Source organism: Lethenteron reissneri, unplaced genomic scaffold (genome assembly GCF_015708825.2).
Source record: "Lethenteron reissneri isolate LAM-NWPU_2019-01 unplaced genomic scaffold, ASM1570882v1 scaffold_1462, whole genome shotgun sequence".
NCBI classification, from domain to species: Eukaryota; Metazoa; Chordata; class Hyperoartia; order Petromyzontiformes; family Petromyzontidae; genus Lethenteron; species Lethenteron reissneri.
In genome coordinates this window covers 1-23,877 of record NW_026891182.1, presented here as the reverse complement: position 1 = coordinate 23,877, position 23,877 = coordinate 1, and the positions used below count along the sequence as shown (strand labels likewise).

The 23,877-nt window shown below is 54.4% G+C and overlaps 1 protein-coding gene across 1 annotated transcript; it reads right to left on the bottom strand.

Moving 5' to 3' along the window:
- Window positions 1-16,344: 16,344 nt before the first annotated feature.
- Window positions 16,345-20,267, bottom strand: LOC133362398 (uncharacterized; the record flags this gene model as incomplete). Its single annotated transcript, XM_061581338.1, has 2 exons — window positions 20,264-20,267; window positions 16,345-17,136 (listed from the first exon to the last, which is right to left on the bottom strand). A coding segment is annotated over exon 2 (785 nt), but the record flags the coding sequence as incomplete, so codon positions are not given.
- Between the last annotated feature and the right edge of the window lie 3,610 nt (window positions 20,268-23,877).

Sequence of the window (23,877 nt, the reverse complement as noted above, 5' to 3'; positions counted from 1 at the left end):
ATGTGTGCATCTTTTGATTGAAAGCTTTCGTGACTGCAGTGAACTATTTGTCTTTTGTCAACGTGACAGAATCCTGTGTTGGGATCTTGAGAGATGACGATAGCTGGGGAGGCTTTCATTCAGCCATAGATCAATCACGGCTGACAATGGTCATTCCATTTACGAGACTTACCCGGTGTAAGAGGCCGGAGTAGTACCACAGGTGTAGTGTACCCACAGGCCGTAGTATACCCACAGGTGTAGTGTACACACAGGTGTAGTGTACCCACAGGTTAGTGTACCCACAGGTGTAGTGTACACACAGGTGTAGTGTACACACAGGTGTAGTGTACCCACAGGTGTACCCACAGGTGTAGTGTACACAGGTGTAGTGTACCCACAGGTGTATGTACTCACAGGTGTACCCACAGGTGTAGTGTACCCACAGGTGTAGTGTACCCACAGGTGTAGTGTACACACAGGTGTAGTGTACACACAGGTGTACCCACAGGTGTAGTGTACACACAAGTGTAGTGTACACACAGGTGTAGTGTACCACAGGTAGTGTACCCACAGTGTAGTGTACCCACAGGTGTAGTGTACACACAGGTGTAGTGTACACACAGGTGTACCCACAGGTGTAGTGTACACACAAGTGTATGTACACAGGTGTAGTGTACACACAGGTGTAGTGTACACACAGGTGTAGTGTACCCACAGGTGTAGTGTACCCACAGGTGTAGTGTACACACAGGTGTAGTGTACACACAGGTGTACTGTACACACAGGTGTACCCACAGGTGTAGTTACACACAGGTGTAGTGTACACCAGGTGTAGTGTACCCACAGGTGTACCCACAGGTGTAGTGTACACACAAGTGTAGTGTACCCAGGTGTATGTACCCACAGGTGTAGTGTACCACAGGTGTAGTGTACCCACAGGTGTAGTGTACACACAGGTGTAGTGTACCCAAGGTGTAGTGTACCCACAGGTGTAGTGTACACACAAGTGTAGTGTACACACAGGTGTAGTGTACACACAGGTGTAGTGTACACACAGGTGTAGTGTACCCACAGGTGTATACACACAGGTGTAGTGTACCCACAGGTGTAGTGTACCCACAGGTGTAGTGTACACAGGTGTAGTGTACACACAGGTGTAGTGTACACAGGTGTAGTATACACACAGGTGTAGTGTACCCACAGGTGTAGTATACACACAGGTGTAGTGTACCCACAGGTGTAGTGTACCCACAGGTGTAGTGTACACACAGGTGTAGTGTACACACAGGTGTAGTGTACACACAGGTGTATACACACAGGTGTAGTGTACCCACAGGTGTAGGTACCCACAGGGTAGTGTACACACAGGTGTAGTGTACACACAGGTGTAGTGTACACAGGTTGTATACACACAGGTGTAGTGTACCCACAGGTGTATACACACAGGTGTAGTGTACCCACAGGTGTAGTGTACCGGGGTTAAAACGGCCTAGGCAGATTATAGCCGGGTATATTATGGCCTAGGCCAAATTATGCCCTTTAGGCCAAATCATCATACCCCGTGATAGTAATAGCGTTGAGCGATACACGTGAATTACTAAATTTTTCCAACATTTTATTTAAACTGTAAACACGTAGACGTTGACTGCTTCAACCAGAAAAAAAAACTTTAAAAAAATTTAACCGTAAAAACAAAGTTTTCACTATAAATCCTTTATATGCGTGGCATCGGGGCGGCTAGAGTCCTCTCGTCCTGGCTTGAGATGGCTGCCACCTATGGGTCAGATGATTGTCTGGCAGCATTAAACAATTGGTAATAAATATTTAATTTGTTTTCCCTAAACAGTGTAAAATTTTGGAAAAAAATTTTCACGAACATTAATTGTCACGAACAACGAGTCTGTGTGCAAAATATCAGCTCGGTGGATCACGGGAAGTGGGTTAAAAAACGACCGAAAGATTTGCACGGTCCTAAGCAAGCAAGCGAACTTAATTAAAGGATTAATAACCCTGAACTTAAAAATGCTTCAATTGATCAAATTGAGATTTACTTCCACGCGTACGCGTTTTAGATATCGATTGAAGTGCGTTGTCGCCTGTTCTCTGTCTGGATAATTGCCTGTGAACTTTCACACGGGGCTTAGTCTGGCCAGGAGCGGTATGGTCTGGCCCAGTCGAGTTTAAACCCCCGGGGGGTCTAGTTTAGCCTTGGAGACTTCATCCCCCCCCCCCCCCCGGGTATACTCTGGACTGGGCCAAACTATACCCGGGTTTAATCGGGGCAGGGGTTATTTTAGCCTGTCGGATGGAACTCACGACCTCCTGTACACCCGGCGAGGTAGTTAACATCTCCTAGCACCGTGATGATGAGAGACACCGCAAACTCCAATATACAGCAGGTGTCATGGTCTGGATCGAACCCACGACTGCTGCGTACCAGGCGAGGTAGTCAACATCTCCTAGCCACCGTGATGATGAGAGAGGACACAGCAAACTCCAAATAGACAGCAGCAGGCATCGTCAGGGTCGGGATGGAACTCACGACCTCCTGTATACCAGGCGAGGTAGTCAAACCTCATAGCCACCGTGATGAGAGAGAGAGAGGACACACAAACTCCAAACATACAGCAGCAGGCTTCAGGGTCGGGATGGAACTCACGACCTCCTGTACACCCGGCGAGGTAGTCAACATCTCATAGCCACCGTGATGATGAGAGACACGCAAACTCTAAATATACAGCAGCAGGTGTCAGGGTCGGGATCGAACCCACGACCTCCTGCGCACCAGGCGAGGTAGTTAACATCTCCTAGCCACCGTGATGATGAGAGAGACACCGCAAACTCCAAATAGACAGCAGCAGGCATCGTCAGGGTTGGGATCGAACCCACGACCTCCTGCACACCAGGCGAGGTAGTCAACATCTCCTAGCCACCGTGGTGATGATGAAAGAGAGAGACACAGACCTCTGCGCACCAGCCGCGGTAGTCAACATCTCATAGCCACCTTGATGAGGAGACACCACAACTCCAAACATACAGCAGAGGCGTAGCCATGGTCTTGATCGAACCCACGACCTCCTGCGCACCAGGCGAGTAGTCAACATCTCCTAGCCACCGTGATGATGAGAGAAGAGACACAGACCTCCTGCGCACCAGGCGAGGTCCTCCTCTCCTAGCCACCGTGATGATGATGAGATAGAGAGACAGACCTCCTGCGCACCAGGCAGGTAGTCAAACATCTCTACCACCGTGATGATGATGAGAGAGAGAGACACAGACCTCCTGCGCACCAGGCGAGGTAGTCACATCTCCTAGCCACCGTGATGATGATGATAGAGAGAGAAGACACAGACCCCTGCGCACCAGGCGAGGTAGTCAACATCTCCTAGCCACCGTGATGATGAGAGGAGAGACACAGACCTCCTGCGCACCGGCAGGTAGTCAACATCTCCTAGCCACCGTGATGATGATGAGAGAGAGAGACACAGACCTCCTGCGCACCAGGCGAGGTAGTCAACATCTCATAGCCACCGTGATGATGATGAAGAGAGAGACACAGACCTCCTGCGCACCAGGCGAGGTAGTCAACATCTCATAGCCACCGTGATGATGATGAAGAGAGACACAGACCTCCTGCGCACCAGGCGAGGTAGTCAACATCTCATAGCCACCGTGATGATGATGAGAGAGACACAGACCCCTGCGCACCAGCGAGGTAGTCAACATCTCCTAGCCACCGTGATGATGATAGAGAGAGACACAGAACCTCCTGCGCACCAGGCGAGTAGTCAACATCTCCTAGCCACCGTGTTGATGAAAGAGAGAGACACAGACCTCCTGTAGACCAGCCGCGGTAGTCAACATCTCATAGCCACCTTGATGATGAGAGAGACACCACAAACTCCAAACATACAGCAGCAGGCGTAGCCATGGTCTTGATCGAACCCCACGACCTCCTGCGCACCAGGCTAGGTAGTCACATCTCCTAGCCACCGTGATGATGATGAGAGAGAGAGAGACACAGACCTCCTGCGCACCAGGCGAGTAGTCAACATCTCCTAGCCACCGTGGGGCAGTCATGGCTAGATGGTGGAGGGGGCGTGTCCCCTCCGTGTCTGGGCGGTGCGTTCAAGCGGCTCTGGTTTGGCCCCGGAACCGTCTCGTTTCCGAGTCGGTCAAGTGGCGTTCCTCGTTCGATTCGCCGTGTGAGCTCCCCGCTCGGGGCAACCCCGGCAGCTTGATGGCGCAAGGAAATACACAGGCAGGGACACAATGTCCACACTGCCCACCAGGATTATTTTCTGTCTGTCTGTGCATAAATAATATAATACAAACAGCTCTTTGATTGGTGAGACCTACTGCCGGGTACGGAGAGGGGAGGGGCCTAAGGGAGGGGGGTCAGGGGAGGGGCCTGAGGATATGGGGGGGTGGTCAGGGAGGGCCTAAGGGGGGAGGGCCTAAGGGAGGGGGTCAGGGAAGGGCCAATAGTGAAGGGGGCTGGCTGCCTGGCTACCTCAAGTCACGTGATCTTGTACACAGGAGAGGAACAACAGGTTCCACACTTGCCCACCAGGATTATTTGTCTGTCTGTCGTGCACGAATGCGCTGTCCAACCAAGTTCCTACCTACCCACTCCGAAGGAACGTGTTTTTTAAACGATGCGAAATAACGGCACCAAACTGTTCATTTAACTACTTTCAAGTTTCCGGATGGGAAAGCGGAACAGCGCCGGCTCACCGCGGGGCTTGCGGCGTGGAACCAGCGACTCGTCGTCAACGTCAACTCCACGGCTCGCGAGCCGAACCCTTCGCAAGTCTAGCGTCCACACGGAGACAGACGGACGGACAGACAGACACACGGAAAAAAACATGTTCCTTCGCAGTGTGCAGGTCGGAACTTGGTTGGACAGCGCATTCGTGCACGACAGACAGACACATAATCCCTGGTGGGCAGTGTGGAACCTGCTGTTCCTCTCCCTGTGTACAAGATCACGTGACTTGAGGTAGCCAGGCAGCCAGCCAGGCAGACAGCCCCCTTCACTATCGGCCCCTCCCCCTCCCTCAGGCCCCTCCCCTGACCCCCCCCTCAGGCCCCTCCCCTGACCCCCCGTCCCTTAGGCCCCTCCCCTGACCCCCCCATATCCTTAGGCCCCTCCCCTGACCCCCCCTCCCTTAGGCCCCTCCCCTGACCCCCCCTCCCTTAGGCCCCTCCCCTGACCCCCGTCCCTTAGGCCCCTCCCCTGACCCCCCCATATCTTTAGGCCCCTCCCCTGACCCCCCCCCTCCTCTAGGGCCCCTCCTCTGACCCCCCCCTTCCTTAGCCCCTCCCCTCTCCGTACCCGGCAGTAGGTCTCCACCAATCAGAGAGCTGTCTATATTATATTTATTTATCCACGGCAGACAGACAGACAAATAATCCCTGGTGGGCAGCAGTGTGGGACATTGTTCCTACCTGTAAAAAGTGTCGTTTAATAGGTAAGAAAATAAAAACGATGACGAGACTCAACGAGGAACACGGGATTTATTCGGTTCACGAGTCAACGGATATAACTCAAAACCCTTTTGTGGGTCGTCGTTCTCTTGAGGCGGCGTTGCCGCGGGATTACTTCCAAATCGACGGGCAACACCCAAAGCAGAGCGAGCAGCTTGAGTAGCCCACTTCAGCTGTGTGTCTGTGTGTGTCTGTGTGTGTCTGTGAGTGTGTCTGTGAGTGTGTCTGTGTGTGTCTATGTGTCTGTGTGTGTCTGTGTGTGTCACTGAGTCTGTGGTGTGTGTCTGTGTGTCTCTGTGTGTGTCTATGTGTCTCTGTGTGTGTCTGTGTGTGTGTCTCTGTGTGTGTCTGTGTGTCTTATGTGTGTGTCTCTGTGTATGTCTGTGTGTGTCTCCGTGTGTGTCTATGTGTCTGTGAGTGTGTCTGTGTGTGTCTGTGTGTGTCTGTGTGTGATGTCACTGAGTCTGTGTGTGTGTCACTGAGTCTGTGTGTGTGTCACTGAGTCTGTGTGTGTGCCTGTGTGTGTGTCCACTGAGTCTGTGTGTGTGTCTGTGTGTGTGTCACTGAGTCTGTGTGTGTGTCTGTGTGTGTGTCTGTGTGTGTGTCACTGTGTCTGTGTGTCTGTGGTGCGTGTCACTGAGTCTGTGTGTTTGTCACTGAGTCTGTTGTGTGTAGTCTGTGTGTGAGTCTGTGTGTGTGTCACTGTGGTCTGTGTGTGTGTCTGTGTGTGTGTCACTGAGTGACACACACACAGACACACACAGACAACACCAGCGACACACACAGCGACCGGAGCGATAGTGTAGCGGTTAGCGCGCTGCGCTATGAACCCGGTGACCCGAGTTCGATTCCCGCTCACGGCCAACACCAGTGACGATTATCTGAACCGGTCCTGGGCCTCCCCTAGGTCGACTCAGCCTCAAATGAGTACCCTGGTGCGGTGTGTAAACATCACCACTAGGGAGACAAAGGCGGGTCGGGCGTGGTGCTGGCCACCCACCCCCTCGTGTGCCGTGCTGGCCTTCATAGGTGCTCGCTAACAGCACTTGCCCCTACAGTCTGTTAAGGCTATATGGGGGATCTTTGTTGTCACTGAGTCTGTGTGTGTGTCACTGAGTCTGTGTGTGTCTGTGTGTCTGTTGTGTGTGCTGTGTGTGTGTCACTGAGTCTGTGTGTGTGTCACTGAGTCTGTGTGTGTGTACGTGTGTGTGTCTGTGTGTGTGTCACTGAGTCTGTGTGTGTCTGTGTGTGTGTCTGTGTGTGTCTGTGTGTGTGTCACTGAGTCTGTGTGTGTCTGTGTGTGTTCCACTGAGTCTGTGTGTGTCTGTGTGTGTGTCTGTGTGTGTCTGTGTGTGTGTCTGTGTGTGGTGTCTGTGTGTGTGTCTGTGTGTGTGTCTGTGTGTGTGTCACCGAGTCGTGATGTGTGTGTCTGTGTGTGTGTCACTGAGTCCTGTGTGTTTGGGAAGTTGTCGTCATTGTCGCTGTCTCGGAGGACGAGTACGGATCCAGAAACAATCTCTGCACACACACACGTACACACACACACACACGTAAACACACACACGTACCACACACACACGTTCACACACACACGTACACACACACGTACACACGCACACGTACACACGCACACTAACACACACACACGTACACACACAACACGTCACACCACACGTACACACAACACGTACACACACGTACACACACACACGTACACACACAACACGTACACACGCACACGTACACACGCACACTAACACACAACACCGTACACACACACACGTTCACACCACGTACACACACACACGTACACACACACGTACACACACACACGTACACACGTTCACACACACACGTACACACACACACGTTCACACACACACACGTACACACGCACACACGCACACGTTCACCGTACCACACACACGTACACACACACGTACACACACACACGTACACACACACGTATCACACACACACGTACACACACACACGTACACACACGTACATACACACACGTTCACACACACACACTTACACACACGTACACACACACATACACACACACGTACACACACACACGTACACACACACACGTACACACACACACGTTCAACACACACACGTACACACACACACGTTCACACACACACACACGTTCACCACACAACACGTACACACACACACGTACACACACACACACGTTCACACGCACACGTACACAGCACACGTACACATGCACACGTTCACACACACACGTACACACACACACACGCTCACACACACACACGTACACACACACACGTTCACACACACACGTAACACACACACGTACGCACACACGTCGCACACACACGTACGCACACACACGTACGCACACACACGTACACACACACGTTCACACACACGTTCACACACCACTTACACACACACACGTTCACACACACACGTACACACACACACGTACACACACACACTGTTCGCACCACACACGTAGCGCACACACACGTACACACACACGTTCACACACACACGTTCACACACACTTACACACAACAACAACCGCCATTCTCCACTAATTGGCGGTGACGGTCACCACGACGCTTGTGCCAGGCCAAGTGCACCTTGAGGCCATGTGAAAGTGTCGAACGCCCCGCTGACAGGAGGTCAACGGGTGCCACGGGCGACTGACCAAGATGACCGAGATGACTGGCTGATGCACCACCTGTGCCCCCTATTGTACCAACTTGCTGTGCTTTAGCCACCCGGCGCTCCGCTCATTGTTGTGAGCGTCGCTCCTCCGCCTCCTTTGATGTTGGAGGGCGACTGGCCTCCAACTGCCCAGTAGCGTCCTTCACGAGCCTCCTCCACTAAGGCCGATCTTGACACCTGGTACCAGTCATCGGCAAGTCCACTCAGCTCCACGTCCTCCTGCACCACATCACTCCATCTCTTCTCTAGCCCGTGCCGCGCCCGTTTAGCCCCCTCGATCCGGCTGAACAAAAGCTGTTTAGGCATGCGGTGGCTGGGCATGCGGGCTACATGACCCAGCCAACGCAGCCTTGCCTGCCGGAGGAGCTCACCGATGGGACTTTGCCCAGATCTTTCAAGGATTTGTGAGCTCCTCACACAATCCAGCCTGGTTAAACCCAAGATGGATCGTAGGCAGGCCAGCCTAAATGTTTCCAACCGGCGAAGATGCTCCATTAGGGGGGGTCCACGTTTCGCAAGCGTAGAAAAGGGAGGGAATGACCGTGGCCCAGAAGACCTGAAGCTTCGTGCGGGAGCGACAGACCAGGTAGCTTCCACACAGCGTTACGCAACCGATGAAAAGATATTGCCGCTCGACTGATTCGGAGTGAGACCTCTGCTGTACAAACTGGAGCCGGTCATAAGCACACTGCCCAGGTATGGGAAACTCTCCACTCTCTCCACAACTGCCACCATCACCAATTGGGAGTTGTTGGGGTGGAGTGTCCGATGGTACAAAATACCCAGGCAGGTGCTTAGTTTTGGTGGGGCTGATGGTAAGGCCCCACCTCTTAGTGGCACGCTCCAGTCTCAGCAGCAGCGTCTCCAACTCCTCTTCTGATGAGCAGCTATTTACCAAATCATCGGCATACATAACGTGGTTGACCATAGGGAGCCATCCCTTGATCGCACCCGTGTGCTGTCGATCAGCCTCCCATTATATCTGTACCAATGGAAATTCCCCAGTACAGCTATTGAAGGCGTCACGAACTACGCAGTCGAAATAGATGTTAAATAATGTGGGAGCCAGAGGACATCCCTGTCGCACCCCAAGGTGTACAGAGAAAGGCTCCGACTCCCGGCCACGTAGATTTTACCCGAGCCCGCTCACCAATCAGGAAGGTCCTTAATGATCGTGAGCAGAGGGTCAGGGACTCCGAAAGCATGAAGACCAACCCAGAGCCAGGCCTACTGATGGTATCATAGGCCTTGACCAAGTTAATAAAATAGATGTAGGTCTTGTTGAATTCCCTACACCTCTGCTGTAGCAGACGGACAGAAAATATGGCATCTATACAGACCGCCCTTTCCGTGAAACCGCATTGGGGTTCCGCAAGCCTCTCCTCAGCGTGCCTAGCAAGGCGATGTTGAATAATCTTGCCAGGATCTTTCCCGGCACACTGAGGAGTGAGATGCCCCTGTAGTTGTTACAGTCTGTGCGGTCTCCCTTCTTAAAGAGGGGGACCACCAGGGCATCCTTCCAATCCTGCGGAGGCCCGTCCAGCGGTCCAGACTGTTGTTATGATGTCATATAGGGCAATCTGTGCACAAGCACCACCCTCCCACAGCATTCGCTTGGGAGATCATCTCTGCCCGGTGCCTTTCCTGGTCTCAGGCTCTGGATTGCCTTCAGTACTTCCTCACGGATGGCACCTCAGTCAGCCACTCACAGGGGGTGACTTCTTCTTCCAATATTTGAGGCACCGAAGCCTCAGCAGGGTTATCCCCACTTTGTGCCATGATGTTTTTCTGGCTGAGAGATTTCCTCCCCCAGGAGCTCAGAGAAATGCTCAGCAAATCTGCAAACCTGTTCCTGGGGGTCGGAGATTGGATCACCGTTTTTTCCCCTAATGATGGTAATAGGTGTGGCGCTGCAGGTTACTTTTTTGATGGAGTTAAATAGTGATTTGTGATCGCAGGCCACTGAGGCAGATTCCATCTCCTCAGCAACCCGCGACCACCACCCGTCCTTGCAGCGCCTTACGGCTCTCCGAACCTCCAAGCGAAGGCTGGCGGTAAACCTCCTCATTCTCTGACGTGGGATGCTGTAGGCGATGAGAGTGGGCCTGTCGCTTTTTTCTCAATTACCTGAACACCTCCTCTGTCAGCCAGGGTTTCTGGGGAGGTCTGGACCGCCATTGCAGCTGCATGAGTCACAGTCTTAAACCTCGCCCATTACCCTCGACATCAGGTGGAGTGGGGGACGATGCCAACCCCAGCTGCAAGCGATGATGAAATTCTCTCTTGCAACTTCATCAGCTAACTGAGACCAGGCACTTTTGGTTGGAATGGGATCCTGGGGGGTACACCCACCACCGGAGTGGATAAATGGCAGGCGCATCTTACAGATGACTAGTCGATGGTCAGAGGGCAGATCAGCTCCACGGTAGGTCCTGGTGTCAAGGACATGGGCTCCGCATCCGCTGGTCCGTCACTATGTAGTCCAGCAGATGTTCTTGCTTGGACCCGGCATGCATCCATGATGTTGTGTGGATGCGCCGATGCCGGAAGAGCGTGTTGGTAATTACAAGCCCATGGGCTGCACAAAAATCTAGCAGCCTCCTACCATTGTTATTGAGCTGATCTGGCCCATAGCCTCCAATCACTCCAGACCAGGTGCCAGCATCATGACCAAACTCGGGCATTGAAGTCCCGAGTGGCCACTTTAGCCAGCACCTGTGACAGGAGGTCATAGAAAGCGTCTGACTCATCGGCTTTGCCTGCATCCCTCCACGGATGTTCGTCTTCGGTGGGGGCATAAGTAACCACGACCACCACTCCTCGCCTCCGTTGATTGGACGGCGAGCCCAAAGTATCCTGGGGCTTACAGCTTCCCACACCTCCCACGCCCCCTTCATTCTTTTGTTCAGAAGAAGAGCCACACCCTGTTGTTTGGCAGTCTCCTGCCCCGAGTAGAGGACTGCCCACCCCTCAAGAGCCAGAACCGGTCCACCGGACCTCCTGAATGCCACAGAGATCCAGGCGGTACCGGTCCAGCTCCCGACAAAGGAGTGGCAGCCTCTCCTCCGCAGTGAGCGTTCGAACATTCCACGTGGCCAACCGCAATGGTTTTTCGTTGTTTCTGGAGGAGCCCCGAGGGTGAAGATTCAATCTCCTGGCTCCGCCAAATGGGGTTTGGCCAGGAGACGTCATAAAAGCCTGACCCCCCGGGGCCTCCGCACAAGCTTATTAGTTACAGGTTTATGTTTAATTCGTGGTTTCGTGGTAATTAATAGAAGGTGGAGGGGTTACCAGCCCCTCGCAGCCGTCCAGAGCCCCCGTTTAGGCCACTGTGGTGGTCACAGATGCCATGAGGGGAGAGGCCAATGGGCATTGGCCCTCCCCCCACAGCACTGCCCACGACAGTGTTGCCCGTCCGGCACACACGTTCACACACACGTACACACACACGTACACACACACGTACACACACACGTACACACACACGTACACACACACACTTGTACGCACACACGTACACACACGTACGCACACACGTACACACACACGTACACACACGTACACACACACACGTACGCACACACACACGTACACACACACGTACACACACACACGTACGCACACACCGACCTTTGAGCTGGACAGTGTCCGCGAACTGCGTCTTTTTTCTCGTACCACACTCCTTGGTTGAATACGGGGCTGTGGGTAACCACATTGACAGCACTCACCCACAGCGGCACTCACCACACAGACACCCATAGACATCACCCACACAGACACCCATAGACATCACCACACAGACACCCATAGACATCACCACCACGCAGACACCCATAGACATCACCACACAGACACCCATAGATTCACCACACAGAGACAGATGTGTCATAAATCCGCTCCGGAACGATATCGTGTCTTTGTCTGGTCTGTATTTGTTCTCCATGTACACAGCTCCCTCACCCTCCCGGGTTCCTTTTCCCCCGTTACTCCAGTGTGGCGTTCGCATCGCTCGCGTCCCTCACACCTCTCCACCAGAGGTTGCAACCGGGTATCCGATACCCGGCTACCCGTAACCCGGGCCGGGTACGGGTAGCCGTTTGCGACCCTGGTGCGGCCGGGTACGGGTAGGCCCGTGAGTCACTGGTGAGTAACCATTGTCACTCATTTCGGGTAGGGTACGGGTAGGGAACGGGTACCCGTACCCAGCCGGGTACAGGTAGGGTACGGGTATCGGGTATAGGTAGGGTACGGGTACAGGTAGGCCGTGAGTCACCGGTGAGTAACCGTTTGTCACTCGTTTCGGGTAGGGTACGGGTAGGGAACGGGTACCCGTACCCAGCTGGGTACGGGTAGGGTACGGGTACGGCCGGGTACGGGTACCCGTTTACGACCCTGGTGCGGCCGGGTACGGGTGTCGGGTACGGGTAATCGGGTACAGGGGGTAAGGAATCAAAACCCGTTTGCGACCTCTGCTCTCCACACTGACCACGAGCTTGTGTCTCTCTACCCCTTACACCACGTGGCCCACGTGATGCCACCCATCCAATCAGCAGCCTCACCCCTGGAACCTTCTAGATGTTGCTGTGCAGCCCCAGGGCCACGCCTCTGGCTCGACATCCCATTGGCTGCGGGCTGAGGCCGGCAGAGCCAATCACCATCGCCCAGTTATCCCCCCCCCCCAGACACACACACACAATATGCATCTTCATATTACACGTGTATGTTTATGTGTGTATGTATATGTGTGTGTATGTGTGTGCATGTATATGTGTGTATGTGTATGTATATGTGTGTGTATGTATATGTGTGTGTATGTGTGTGTATGTGTAGGGATTATTACGGGAGAAACGGCGGACAACAAACACAGGGGTGTTGGCACTCACATACACGGGTGGTCACACCGACGTCCGCATCCGTTATTGCCCACGCCCCCAGCCCTCGGAGGTGATCCCTATAAAAGGTGGAGACCCAAAGAGCTCGAGGCAGTTCGACACGAAGCTGACCAGTGAAGATCCAAGACTCGGAGATTAGGCCCTGGGACTCCCCGGTCCTCGCTGTCCTTATAAGGGCCGAGCCGGGTAAGCCAGCGGCGCGGCCCAAAAGCTTCCAGACCGCTGCCCTTATCAGGGCAAGGCTGGTTAGCTGGTGCCGAGATCTGTGCTTGCCAGGGCCCAGATCAGTCAGCCTCCCGTAGCCCAGTAGAGGAGGACTGGGGAACAGGACAGGGGGGCTTAGGTACTAGGGTGGGTTTCCCATAGTACGGGTGAAGGGGTCGATACCCCTTCAACTATTGTTGCCTGTCCCTGGGTTAATAACAGAGTGTGCCTCAACTTCGACCAGCGTCTCCTCGAACTTACTACATATGTGTGTGTATGTATATGTGTGTGTATGTGAATGGGGAGCGGTAGTGTAGCGGTTAGCGCTACGCTGCGCTATGACCCGGCGACCCGGGTTCGATTCCCGCTCACGGCCAACACCAGTGACGATTATCTGAACCGGTCCTGGGCCTCCCGTAGGTCGACTCAGCCTGAAATGAGTACCTGGTGCGGTGTGTAAACATCGCCACTGGGGAGACAAAGGCGGTCGCGGCGTGGTGCTGGCCACACACCCCCTCGTGTGCCGTGCCGGCCTTCATAGGTGCTCGCTACAGCACTTGCCCCTACAGTCTGTTAAGGCTATACGGAGGATCTTTGTCTTGTGTATGTGTAATGGCAGGGTGACACCTGAGGGGTTACTGCGGTTATAGCTGCATGACGTAACGCCTCATCGTGAAGGGGCGCATCTTGGGTCGAAGATGAAGGGCTGAGTCAGTCGAGAAGCTGATGTCGAGGGTAAATGGGCGAGGTTTTAGGACTGTGACTCACGCAGCTGCAATGGCTGCTTTGGGTATGCGGTCCAGACCTCCCCAGAGACCCTGGCTGACAGAGGAGGTGGTCAGGATAGTTGAGAAAAAGCGCCAGGCCCACTCTCATCAGCTACAACATCCCACGTCGGAGAATGAGGCTTCGCTCGGAGGTTCGGAGAGGCGTGAGGCGCTGCGCAGGATGGGTGGTGGTCGCGGATCACAATTTCCTATTTAACTCCATCAAAAAAAGTAACCTGCAGCGCCACACCTATTACCATCATTAGGGGAAAAAACGGTAATCCAATCTCCGACCCCCAGGGAACAGGTTTGCAGATTTTTGAGCATTTCTGTGAGGTCCTGGGGGAGGGGAAATCCCTCAGCCAGGAAAACATCATGGCACAAAGTGGGGATGCCCCTGTTGAGGCTGCGGTGCCTCAAATATTGGAAGAAGAAGTCACCCCCTGTGAGTGGCTGGCTGAGGTGCCATCTGTTGAGGAAGTACTGAAGGTGATCCAGAGTCTGAGACCAGGAAGGCACCGGGCAGAGATGATCTCCCAAGCGAAATGCTGAGGGAGGGTGGCGTTTGTGCACAGACTGCCCTACATGACATCATAACAACAGTCTGGACCACTGGACGGGTTCCGCAGGACTGGAAGGATGCCCTGGTGACCCCCTCTTTAAGAAGGGGGACCGCACAGACTGTAACAACTACAGGGGTTTCAGGAAAAGGGCAGTCCTGCACAGATGCCATATTTCTGTCCGTCTGCTACAGCAGAGGTGTAGGGAATTCCAAAAAGACCTACATCTCTGCTTTATTGACCTGGTCAAGGCCTATGATACCATCAGTAGGACTGGGCTCTGGGTTGTTCTTCGTGCTTTCGGAGTCCCTGACCCTCTGCTCACGATCATTAAGAACCTTCATGATGGTGTGAGTGGGGCCCGGGTACACTACGTGGCCGGGAGTCGGAGCCATTCCTTGTACACCTTGGGGTGCGACAGGGATGTCCTCTGGCTCCCACATTATTTAACATCTATTTGACCACTAGTTCGTGAAAGCCTTCAATAGCTGTACCAGGGGAATTTCCATTTGGTACAGATATATGAGAGGGCTGATCGATGCCCGGAGTGCGGTCAAGGGATGGCTCCCTATTGGTCACCACGTTAGGTATCCCGATGATTTGGTAATTGCTGCTCATTCAGAGGAGGAGTTGGAGAGCGCTGCTGCTGAAACTGGAGTGTGCCACTAAGATGGTGGGGCCTTACCATCAGCCCCACCAAAACTAAGCACTTGCCTTGGTATTTGTACCATCGGACACTCCACCCCCACAACTCCTAATCGGTGATGGGGAAGTTGTGAAGAGAGTGGAGAGTTTCCCATACCTGGGCAGTGTGCTTATGACCGTCTCTGGTTTAACAGCAGAGGTCTCACTCCGAATCAGTCGAATGGCATGTATCTTTTAATCGGTTGCGTAACGCTATTGGAAGCTTCAGGTCTCTCGGCCACGGTCATTCCCTCCCTTCTCTACGCTTGCGAAACGTGCACTCCCCTAATGGAACATCTTCGCCGTTTACCCAGATCTTTCAAGGATCACAAATCCTTGAAAGATCTGGGCAAAGTCCATCGGTGAGCACCTCCAGCAGGCAAGGCGCGTTGGCTGGGTCATGTAGCCCGCATGGCCAGCCACCGCATGCCTAACAGCTTTGTTCGGCCGGGAACAAGGGGGCGAAACTGGCGCGGCACGGGTTATAGAAGAGATGGAGTGATGTGGTACAGGAGGACGTGGAGCTGAGTGGACTTGCCGATGACTTGTTACCAGCAGTGTCAAGATCAGCCTCTGTGATGCGACGCTCACAACAACGAGCGGAGTGCTGGGTGGCTAAAGCACAGCAAGTTGGCACAGTAGGGGGCACAGGTGGTGCATCAGCCAGTCGTCTCGGTCATCACAGTCAGTCGACCCGTGGCACCTGCTGGTCTGGCCCGTGATCCTCCTGCCGCGGGGTGTTCGACACTTCACGTGGTAGCCTCACGGTGCACATGGCCTGGCACAAGCGTCGTGGTGACGTCACCGCCACTTAGTGGCGAAGATGGCGGTTGTGTGTTGTTGTTGTATATATTATGTATAGTGTATGTATGTGTGTATGTGTGTATGTGTGTATGTATGTGTGTGTATGTGTGTGTATGTATATATATGTATGTGTATGTATGTGTGTGTATGTTGTGTATGTATGTATATGTATGTATATATATGTTGTGTATGTATGTGTTGTGTATGTATATATATGTGTATGTATATATATGTATAAGTGTGTGGTACCTCTTTCTCTCCTGCTCCGTGGGGCTGCCTCGCCCCGTGAGGCTCCGCTGGCGCTTGAGGACGACGTGGGAGGAGGAGGCCATCAACACCTCCTCACTGTCACCCTCCTCGTCCTCCACCTCCTCACCCTTCTCATCCTCATCCACCTCACCCTCCACCTCCTCCGCACCCTCCACCTCCTCCTCACTGTCACCCACCTCCTCGTCCTCATCATCCACCTCCTCCTCACCCTCCTCACCCTCCCCACCCTTCCCATCCACCTCCTCACCCTCCTCACCCTTCTTATCCAACTCGTCACCCTTCCCATCCTCCACCTCCTCCTCACCCTTCCCATCCTCCACCTCACTCTTATCTTCCACCTCATCTCCCTTCTCCTCCATTACCACCTCCACCTCATCTCCCTTCTCCGCCATCACCACCTCCACCTCCTTGACCTTCTCCTCCACCACCACCTCCACCTCCTTGACCTTCCCGATGAGGTCACCGCCAGCGGCCACAACATCTCCCTTCTCCTCCACCATCACCACCTCCACCTCATCGCCCTTCTCCTCCACCACCACCTCCAACCCCTTGACCTTCCCGGCGCTGTCACCACCAGCGGCCACGGCATTTCCCTTCTCCGCCATCATCACCACCTCCACCTCCTTGACCTTCTCCTCCACCACCACCTCCAACCCCTTGACCTTCCCGGTGAGGTCACCGCCGCCACCGCGACCGGCGCCGCCGCTCAACGTAGTGGGGTCACCGCGGCGCAGGCCGGCACGGCCTCCTTGGTGTGAAGACATCCTGCAGCTGCCAACACCGACTCACACAGAGACACACAGACTCACTACACAGACTCAATCACAGAGACACACAGACTCACTACACAGAGACTCACACAGACTCACCACACAGAACACACAGACTCACTACACAGAGACACACAGACTCACCACACAGAGACCCACAGACTCACTACACACAGACTCACTACACACAGACTCACACAGAGACACACAGACTCACACACAGAGACCCACAGACTCACACAGAGACCTACAGACTCACACAGAGACCCACAGACCCAGACCACAGAGACCCACGACTCACCACACAGAGACCCACAGACTCACACACAGAGACCCACAGACTCACACAGAGACCCATAGACTCACTACACAGAGACCCACAGACTCACCACAGAGACCCACAGACTCACACAGAGACCCACAGACTCACCACACAGAGACCCATAGACTCACCACACAGAGACCCACAGACTCACCACACAGAGACCCACAGACTCATCCACAGAGACCCACAGACTCATCACACAGAGACCCACAGACTCACCACAGAGACCCACAGACTCACCACCAGAGACCCACAGACTCACCACACAGAGACCCATATACTCACACAGAGACCCACAGACTCACCACACAGAGACCCACAGACTCATCACACAGAGACCCACAGACTCACCACACAGAGACCCACAGACTCATCACACAGAGACCCACAGACTCACCACACAGAGACCCACAGACTCACCACACAGAGACCCAGACTCACCACACAGAGACCCACAGACTCACCACACAGAGACCCACAGACTCACCACAGAGACCCACAGACTCACCACACAGAGACCCACAGACTCATCACACAGAGACCCACAGACTCACCACACAGAGACCCACAGACTCACACACAGAGACCCACAGACTCACCACACAGAGACCCACAGACTCACCACACAGAGACCCATAGACTCACCACACAGAGACCCACAGACTCACCACACAGAGACCCACAGACTCATCACACAGAGACCCACAGACTCACCACCAGAGACCCACAGACTCATCACACAGAGACCCACAGACTCACCACACAGAGACCCACAGACTCACCACACAGAGACCCACAGACTCACACACAGAGACCCACAGACTCACCACAGAGACCCACAGACTCACCACACAGAGACCACAGACTCACCACACAGAGACCCACAGACTCACACACAGAGACCCACAGACTCACACACAGAGACCCACAGACTCACCACGAGACCACAGACTCACACCAGAGACCCACAGACTCACCACACAGAACCCAGACTACTCACACGAGACCCACAGACTCACCACACAGAGACCCACAGACTCATCACACAGAGACCCACAGACTCACCACACAGAGACCCACAGACTCATCACACAGAGACCCACAGACTCACCACAGAGACCCACAGACTCACCACACAGAGACCCATAGACTCACCACACAGAGACCCACAGACTCACCACAGAGACCCACAGACTCACACACAGAGACCCACAGACTCACCACACAGAGACCCACAGACTCATCACACAGAGACCCACAGACTCACCACACAGAGACCCACAGACTCACACACAGAGACCCACAGACTCACCACACAGAGACCCACAGACTCACCACACAGAGACCCATACTCACCACACAGAGACCCACAGACTCACCACACAGAGACCCACAGACTCATCACACAGAGACCCACAGACTCACCACACAGAGACCCACAGACTCACACACAGAGACCCACAGACTCACCACACAGAGACCCACAGACTCACCACACAGAGACCCACAGACTCACCACAGAGACCCACAGACTCACCACACAGAGACCCACAGACTCACCACACAGAGACCCACAGACTCACCACACAGAGACCCACAGACTCACCACACAGAGACCCACAGACTCATCACACAGAGACCCACAGACTCACCACACAGAGACCCACAGACTCACCACACAGAGACCCACAGACTCACCACACAGAGACCCACAGACTCACACACAGAGACCCACAGACTCACACACAGAGACCCACAGACTCACCACACAGAGACCACAGACTCACCACCAGAGACCCACAGACTCACCACACAGAGACCCATAGACTACCACACAGAGACCCACAGACTCACCACACAGAGACCCACAGACTCACACACAGACCCACAGACCACACAGAGACCCACAGACTCATCACACAGAGACCCACAGACTCACCACACAGAGACCCACATCACCACACAGAGACCCATAGACTCACCACACAGAGACCCACAGACTCACCACACAGAGACCCACAGACTCACACACAGAGACCCACGACTCACCACACAGAGACCCACAGACTCACCACACAGAGACCCACAGACTCACCACACAGAGACCCACAGACTCACACACAGAGACCCACAGACTCACCACACAGAGACCCACAGACTCACCACACAGAGACCCATAGACTCACCACACAGAGACCCACAGACTCACCACACGAGACCCACAGACTCACCACAGAGACCCACAGACTCACCACACAGAGACCCACAGACTCACCACACAGAGACCCACAGACTCACCACACAGAGACCCACAGACTCACCACACAGAGACCCACAGACTCACACACAGAGACCCACAGACTCACCACACAGAGACCCACAGACTCACCACAGAGAACCCACAGACTCACCACACAGAGACCCACAGACTCACACACAGAGACCCAGACTCACCACACAGAGACCCACAGACTCACCACACAGAGACCCACAGACTCACACACAGAGACCCACAGACTCACCACACAGAGACCACAGACTCACCACAGAGACCCAGACTCACCACAGAGACCCACAGACTCACCACACAGAGACCCACAGACTCACCACACAGAGACCCACAGACTCACCACACAGAGACCCACAGACTCACACACAGAGACCCACAGACTCACACACAGAGACCCAGACTCACCACACAGAGACCCACAGACTCACCACACAGAGACCCACAGACTCACCACACAGAGACCCACAGACTCACCACACAGAGACCCACAGACTCACCAGAACACAGACTCACAATGTCCTCGTTGTGGGTTGAGGTCAGACGTTCCGTGCCGCTACCTCGCGCAGGCCTCTGTGATCACGTGGGGCCTTAGCAACGCGCTTTTAGAAAAACGTAGAGCAGATAGGCGACCACGTGATGCGATCCGTATTTAGATTTCGTAGACCTGATAGGCACTGCCCATAGACTCAACACTGCACCATAGACTCAACACTGCACCATAGACTCAACACTGCCCATAGACTCAACACTGCACCATAGACTCAACACTGCACCATAGACTCAACACTGCACCATAGACTCAGCACTGCACCATAGACTCAACACTGCACCATAGACTCAACACTACCCATAGACTCAACACTGCACCATAGACTCAACACTGCCCATAGACTCAACACTGCACCATAGACTCAGCACTGCACCATAGACTCACACTGCACCATAGACTCAACACTGCACCATAGACTCAACACCCACTCACTCACTCCACTCACCACACCACTCACCCACCCACCTACTCACCCACCCACTCACCCACCCACTCACCACCCACCCACTCACCCACCCACTCACCACCCACTCACCACTCCCCCCCACTCACTCACCCTCTCACCCACTCACTCACTCACTCACCCACTCACCCACCCACTCACCCACCCACTCACCACCCACTCACTCACCCACCCACCCACCCACTCACCCACCCACCCACTCACTCACTCACCTACCCACCCACCCACTCACCCACCCCTCACTCACCCCACCAACCCACCCACCCACTCACCACCCACCCACTCACCACCCCACTCACTCCCCTCTCACCCACTCACTCACTCACCCACTCACCCACCCACCCACCACCCACCCACTCACCACCCACTCACTCACCCACCCACCCACCCACTCCCCACCCACCCACTCACTCACTCACTCACCTACCCACCCACCCACTCACCCACCCACTCACTCACCCACCAACCCACCCACCTACTCACCCATCCACCCACTCACCCACCCACTCACCCACCCACCCACTCACTCACCACTCACCCATTCACTCACTCACTCACTCACCCACCCACCCACTCACCCACCCACTCACCACCCACTCACTCACCCACCCACTCATTCACTCACCCACTCACCCACCCCTCACCCCCCCACCCCTCACCCACCTACTCACCACCCACTCCCTCACCCACTGACTCACTCACCCACTCACCCACTCACTCACTCACCCACTCACACCCCCACCCACTCACCCACCCACTCCTCACTCACCCACCCACCCACCACCCACCTACTCACCCACCCACTCCACACCCACCCACCCACTCACCCACTCACTCACTTACCCACCCACTCACCCACCCACTCCCCACCCACCCACCCACTCCTCACCCACTCACCCACCCACCCACCCACTCACTCACTTACCCACCCACTCACCCACCCACCCACTCACCCACCCACCCACCCACTCACTCACCCACCCACCCACCCACTCACTCACCCCACTCACCACCCACTCCTCACCCACCCACTCACTCACCCCCCACTCACCATCCACTCACTCACCCACATCGCGTGGGATCGAGTTAATCGTCAGGCGGATCTCCAGCGCAGGTAATCGATGAATCGATTCCAGGCCGCGTCCCATAAAAGTGCGTGTCCGATACAGGAAGTGGGTTGAAGAGACGTCGCTTCTCGCTACAAACACAAACACTACAAACTAACTAACTACTACTCACTAATTACTAATAGCTACTACTTACCACTTACTAACTACTTACTAACTAATACTAACTACTACTAACAAAAACAACTACCACTACTTACTAGCTACTATCACTACTTAACTACCACTACTAACTACTACTAACTACTACTACTTACTAGCTACTAACAAACAACTACCACTACTTACTACCACAACTAACTACTACTACTAACTCACAACTACTACCTACAACTAACCAGCTACCTACTAGCTAACTACTATTAACTACAACTTTCTACTAGGTATCTACTAACTACTACTAACTACCACTAACTAACTACCACTAACTACCACTAACTACCACTAACTAACTACAACTTACCACTAACTAACTACCACTACTACTACCTACAATAATGAGCAGTTACAACTGCAGTGGTGCCAGTGGTGGCAATACTACCGCTGATACTACTAATACTACCGCTGATACTACTACTAATACTACTAATACTACCGCTGATACAATCGCTGCTGCTACGTCTACTGATACTACTACTGCTGCTGCTGCGACTGATGCTACTACTACTGCTGCTGCTACTACTGCTGCTACTACTGCTGCTACTACTACGACTACTTCTACGACTACTGATGCTGCTGCGACTGCTATAACTCTGGAAGTGACTCCAATGTACTTGGCGTTGCCCGTGTGGCTACTGCGAGACGGGGTGAGTCGCGGGTCGGCCGTTATATATATTACAACAAAAACTCACAACACCTTGGTTCTACTGATGTATTAGGACCCTTATAGGGGTTATTAGGACCTTTATAGGGGTTATTGTAACGTTTATCTGGGCTTTTAGGACCCTTATAGGGTTATTGAACCCTTATAGGGTTACTAGCGGGAAGTACCCGGCGTTGCCCGGGTCTTAAAACTACTCTTAACAATCTAACAGCGGTGCATACTGACTGTGGTGGTACCTGCTATGATTACAGCAGTACATACTGACGGTGACCCCGGCGACCTCCGCGACCCCGGTGACCCCGCGACCCCGGTGACCCCCACGACCCCGGTGACCCCGGTGCGGCCCCACTCGGCCTACGCTCTCTTCTTCCACGACACTCTGGCGGCCGTCAGGGGCCAGCACCCTGACGTCTCCTTCGGGAGGCCTCGCGCATCGCCGCCAACACGTGGGGCAGCCTCGCCCACCAGCACAAGCAGGTGCTCCTCGTGTGGTGGTGGTGGTGGGGTGGTGGTGGTGGTGGTGGTGTGGGTGGGGTGGGGGTGGTGGTGGTGTGGATGTGGTGGTGGTGGGGTGTGGTGGTGGTGGTGGGGGTGGTGGGGGTGGTGGTGTGGACGTGGGGTGGTGGTGGTGGGTGGTGGTGGGGGTGGTGGTGGTGGTGGATGTGTGGTGGTGGTGGTGGTGGTGGGGGTGTGGTGGTGGTGGATTGGTGGTGGGGGGGTGGTGGTGGTGGTGGTGGTGGTGGTGGTGGGGGTGGGGGTGGTGGTGGGTGGTGGTGGTGGTGGGGGTGGTGGTGGTGGTGGTGGGGTGGTGGTGGGGTGGTGTGGGGTGGGTGGTGTGGTGGGGGTGGTGGTGGGGGTGGTGGTGGTGGTGGATGGGTGGTGGTGGGGGTGGTGTGGTGGTGGGGTGGGGGGTGGTGGGGGTGGTGGGGTGTGTGGTGGTGGACGTGGGGGTGGTGGGGTGGTGGTGGTGGTGGTGGATGTGGTGGTGGTGGTGGTGGTGGACGTGGTGATGGTGGTGGTTGTCGACGTGGTGGTGGTGGACGTGGTGGTGGTGGTGGTGGATGTGGAAATGGTGGAGGTGGTGACGATGATGATCCTCCGAGTGGTGTCGGTGTATTTGGTTCACAAGCAGACGAACTTACACAGACAGTACCCTAGACCCGA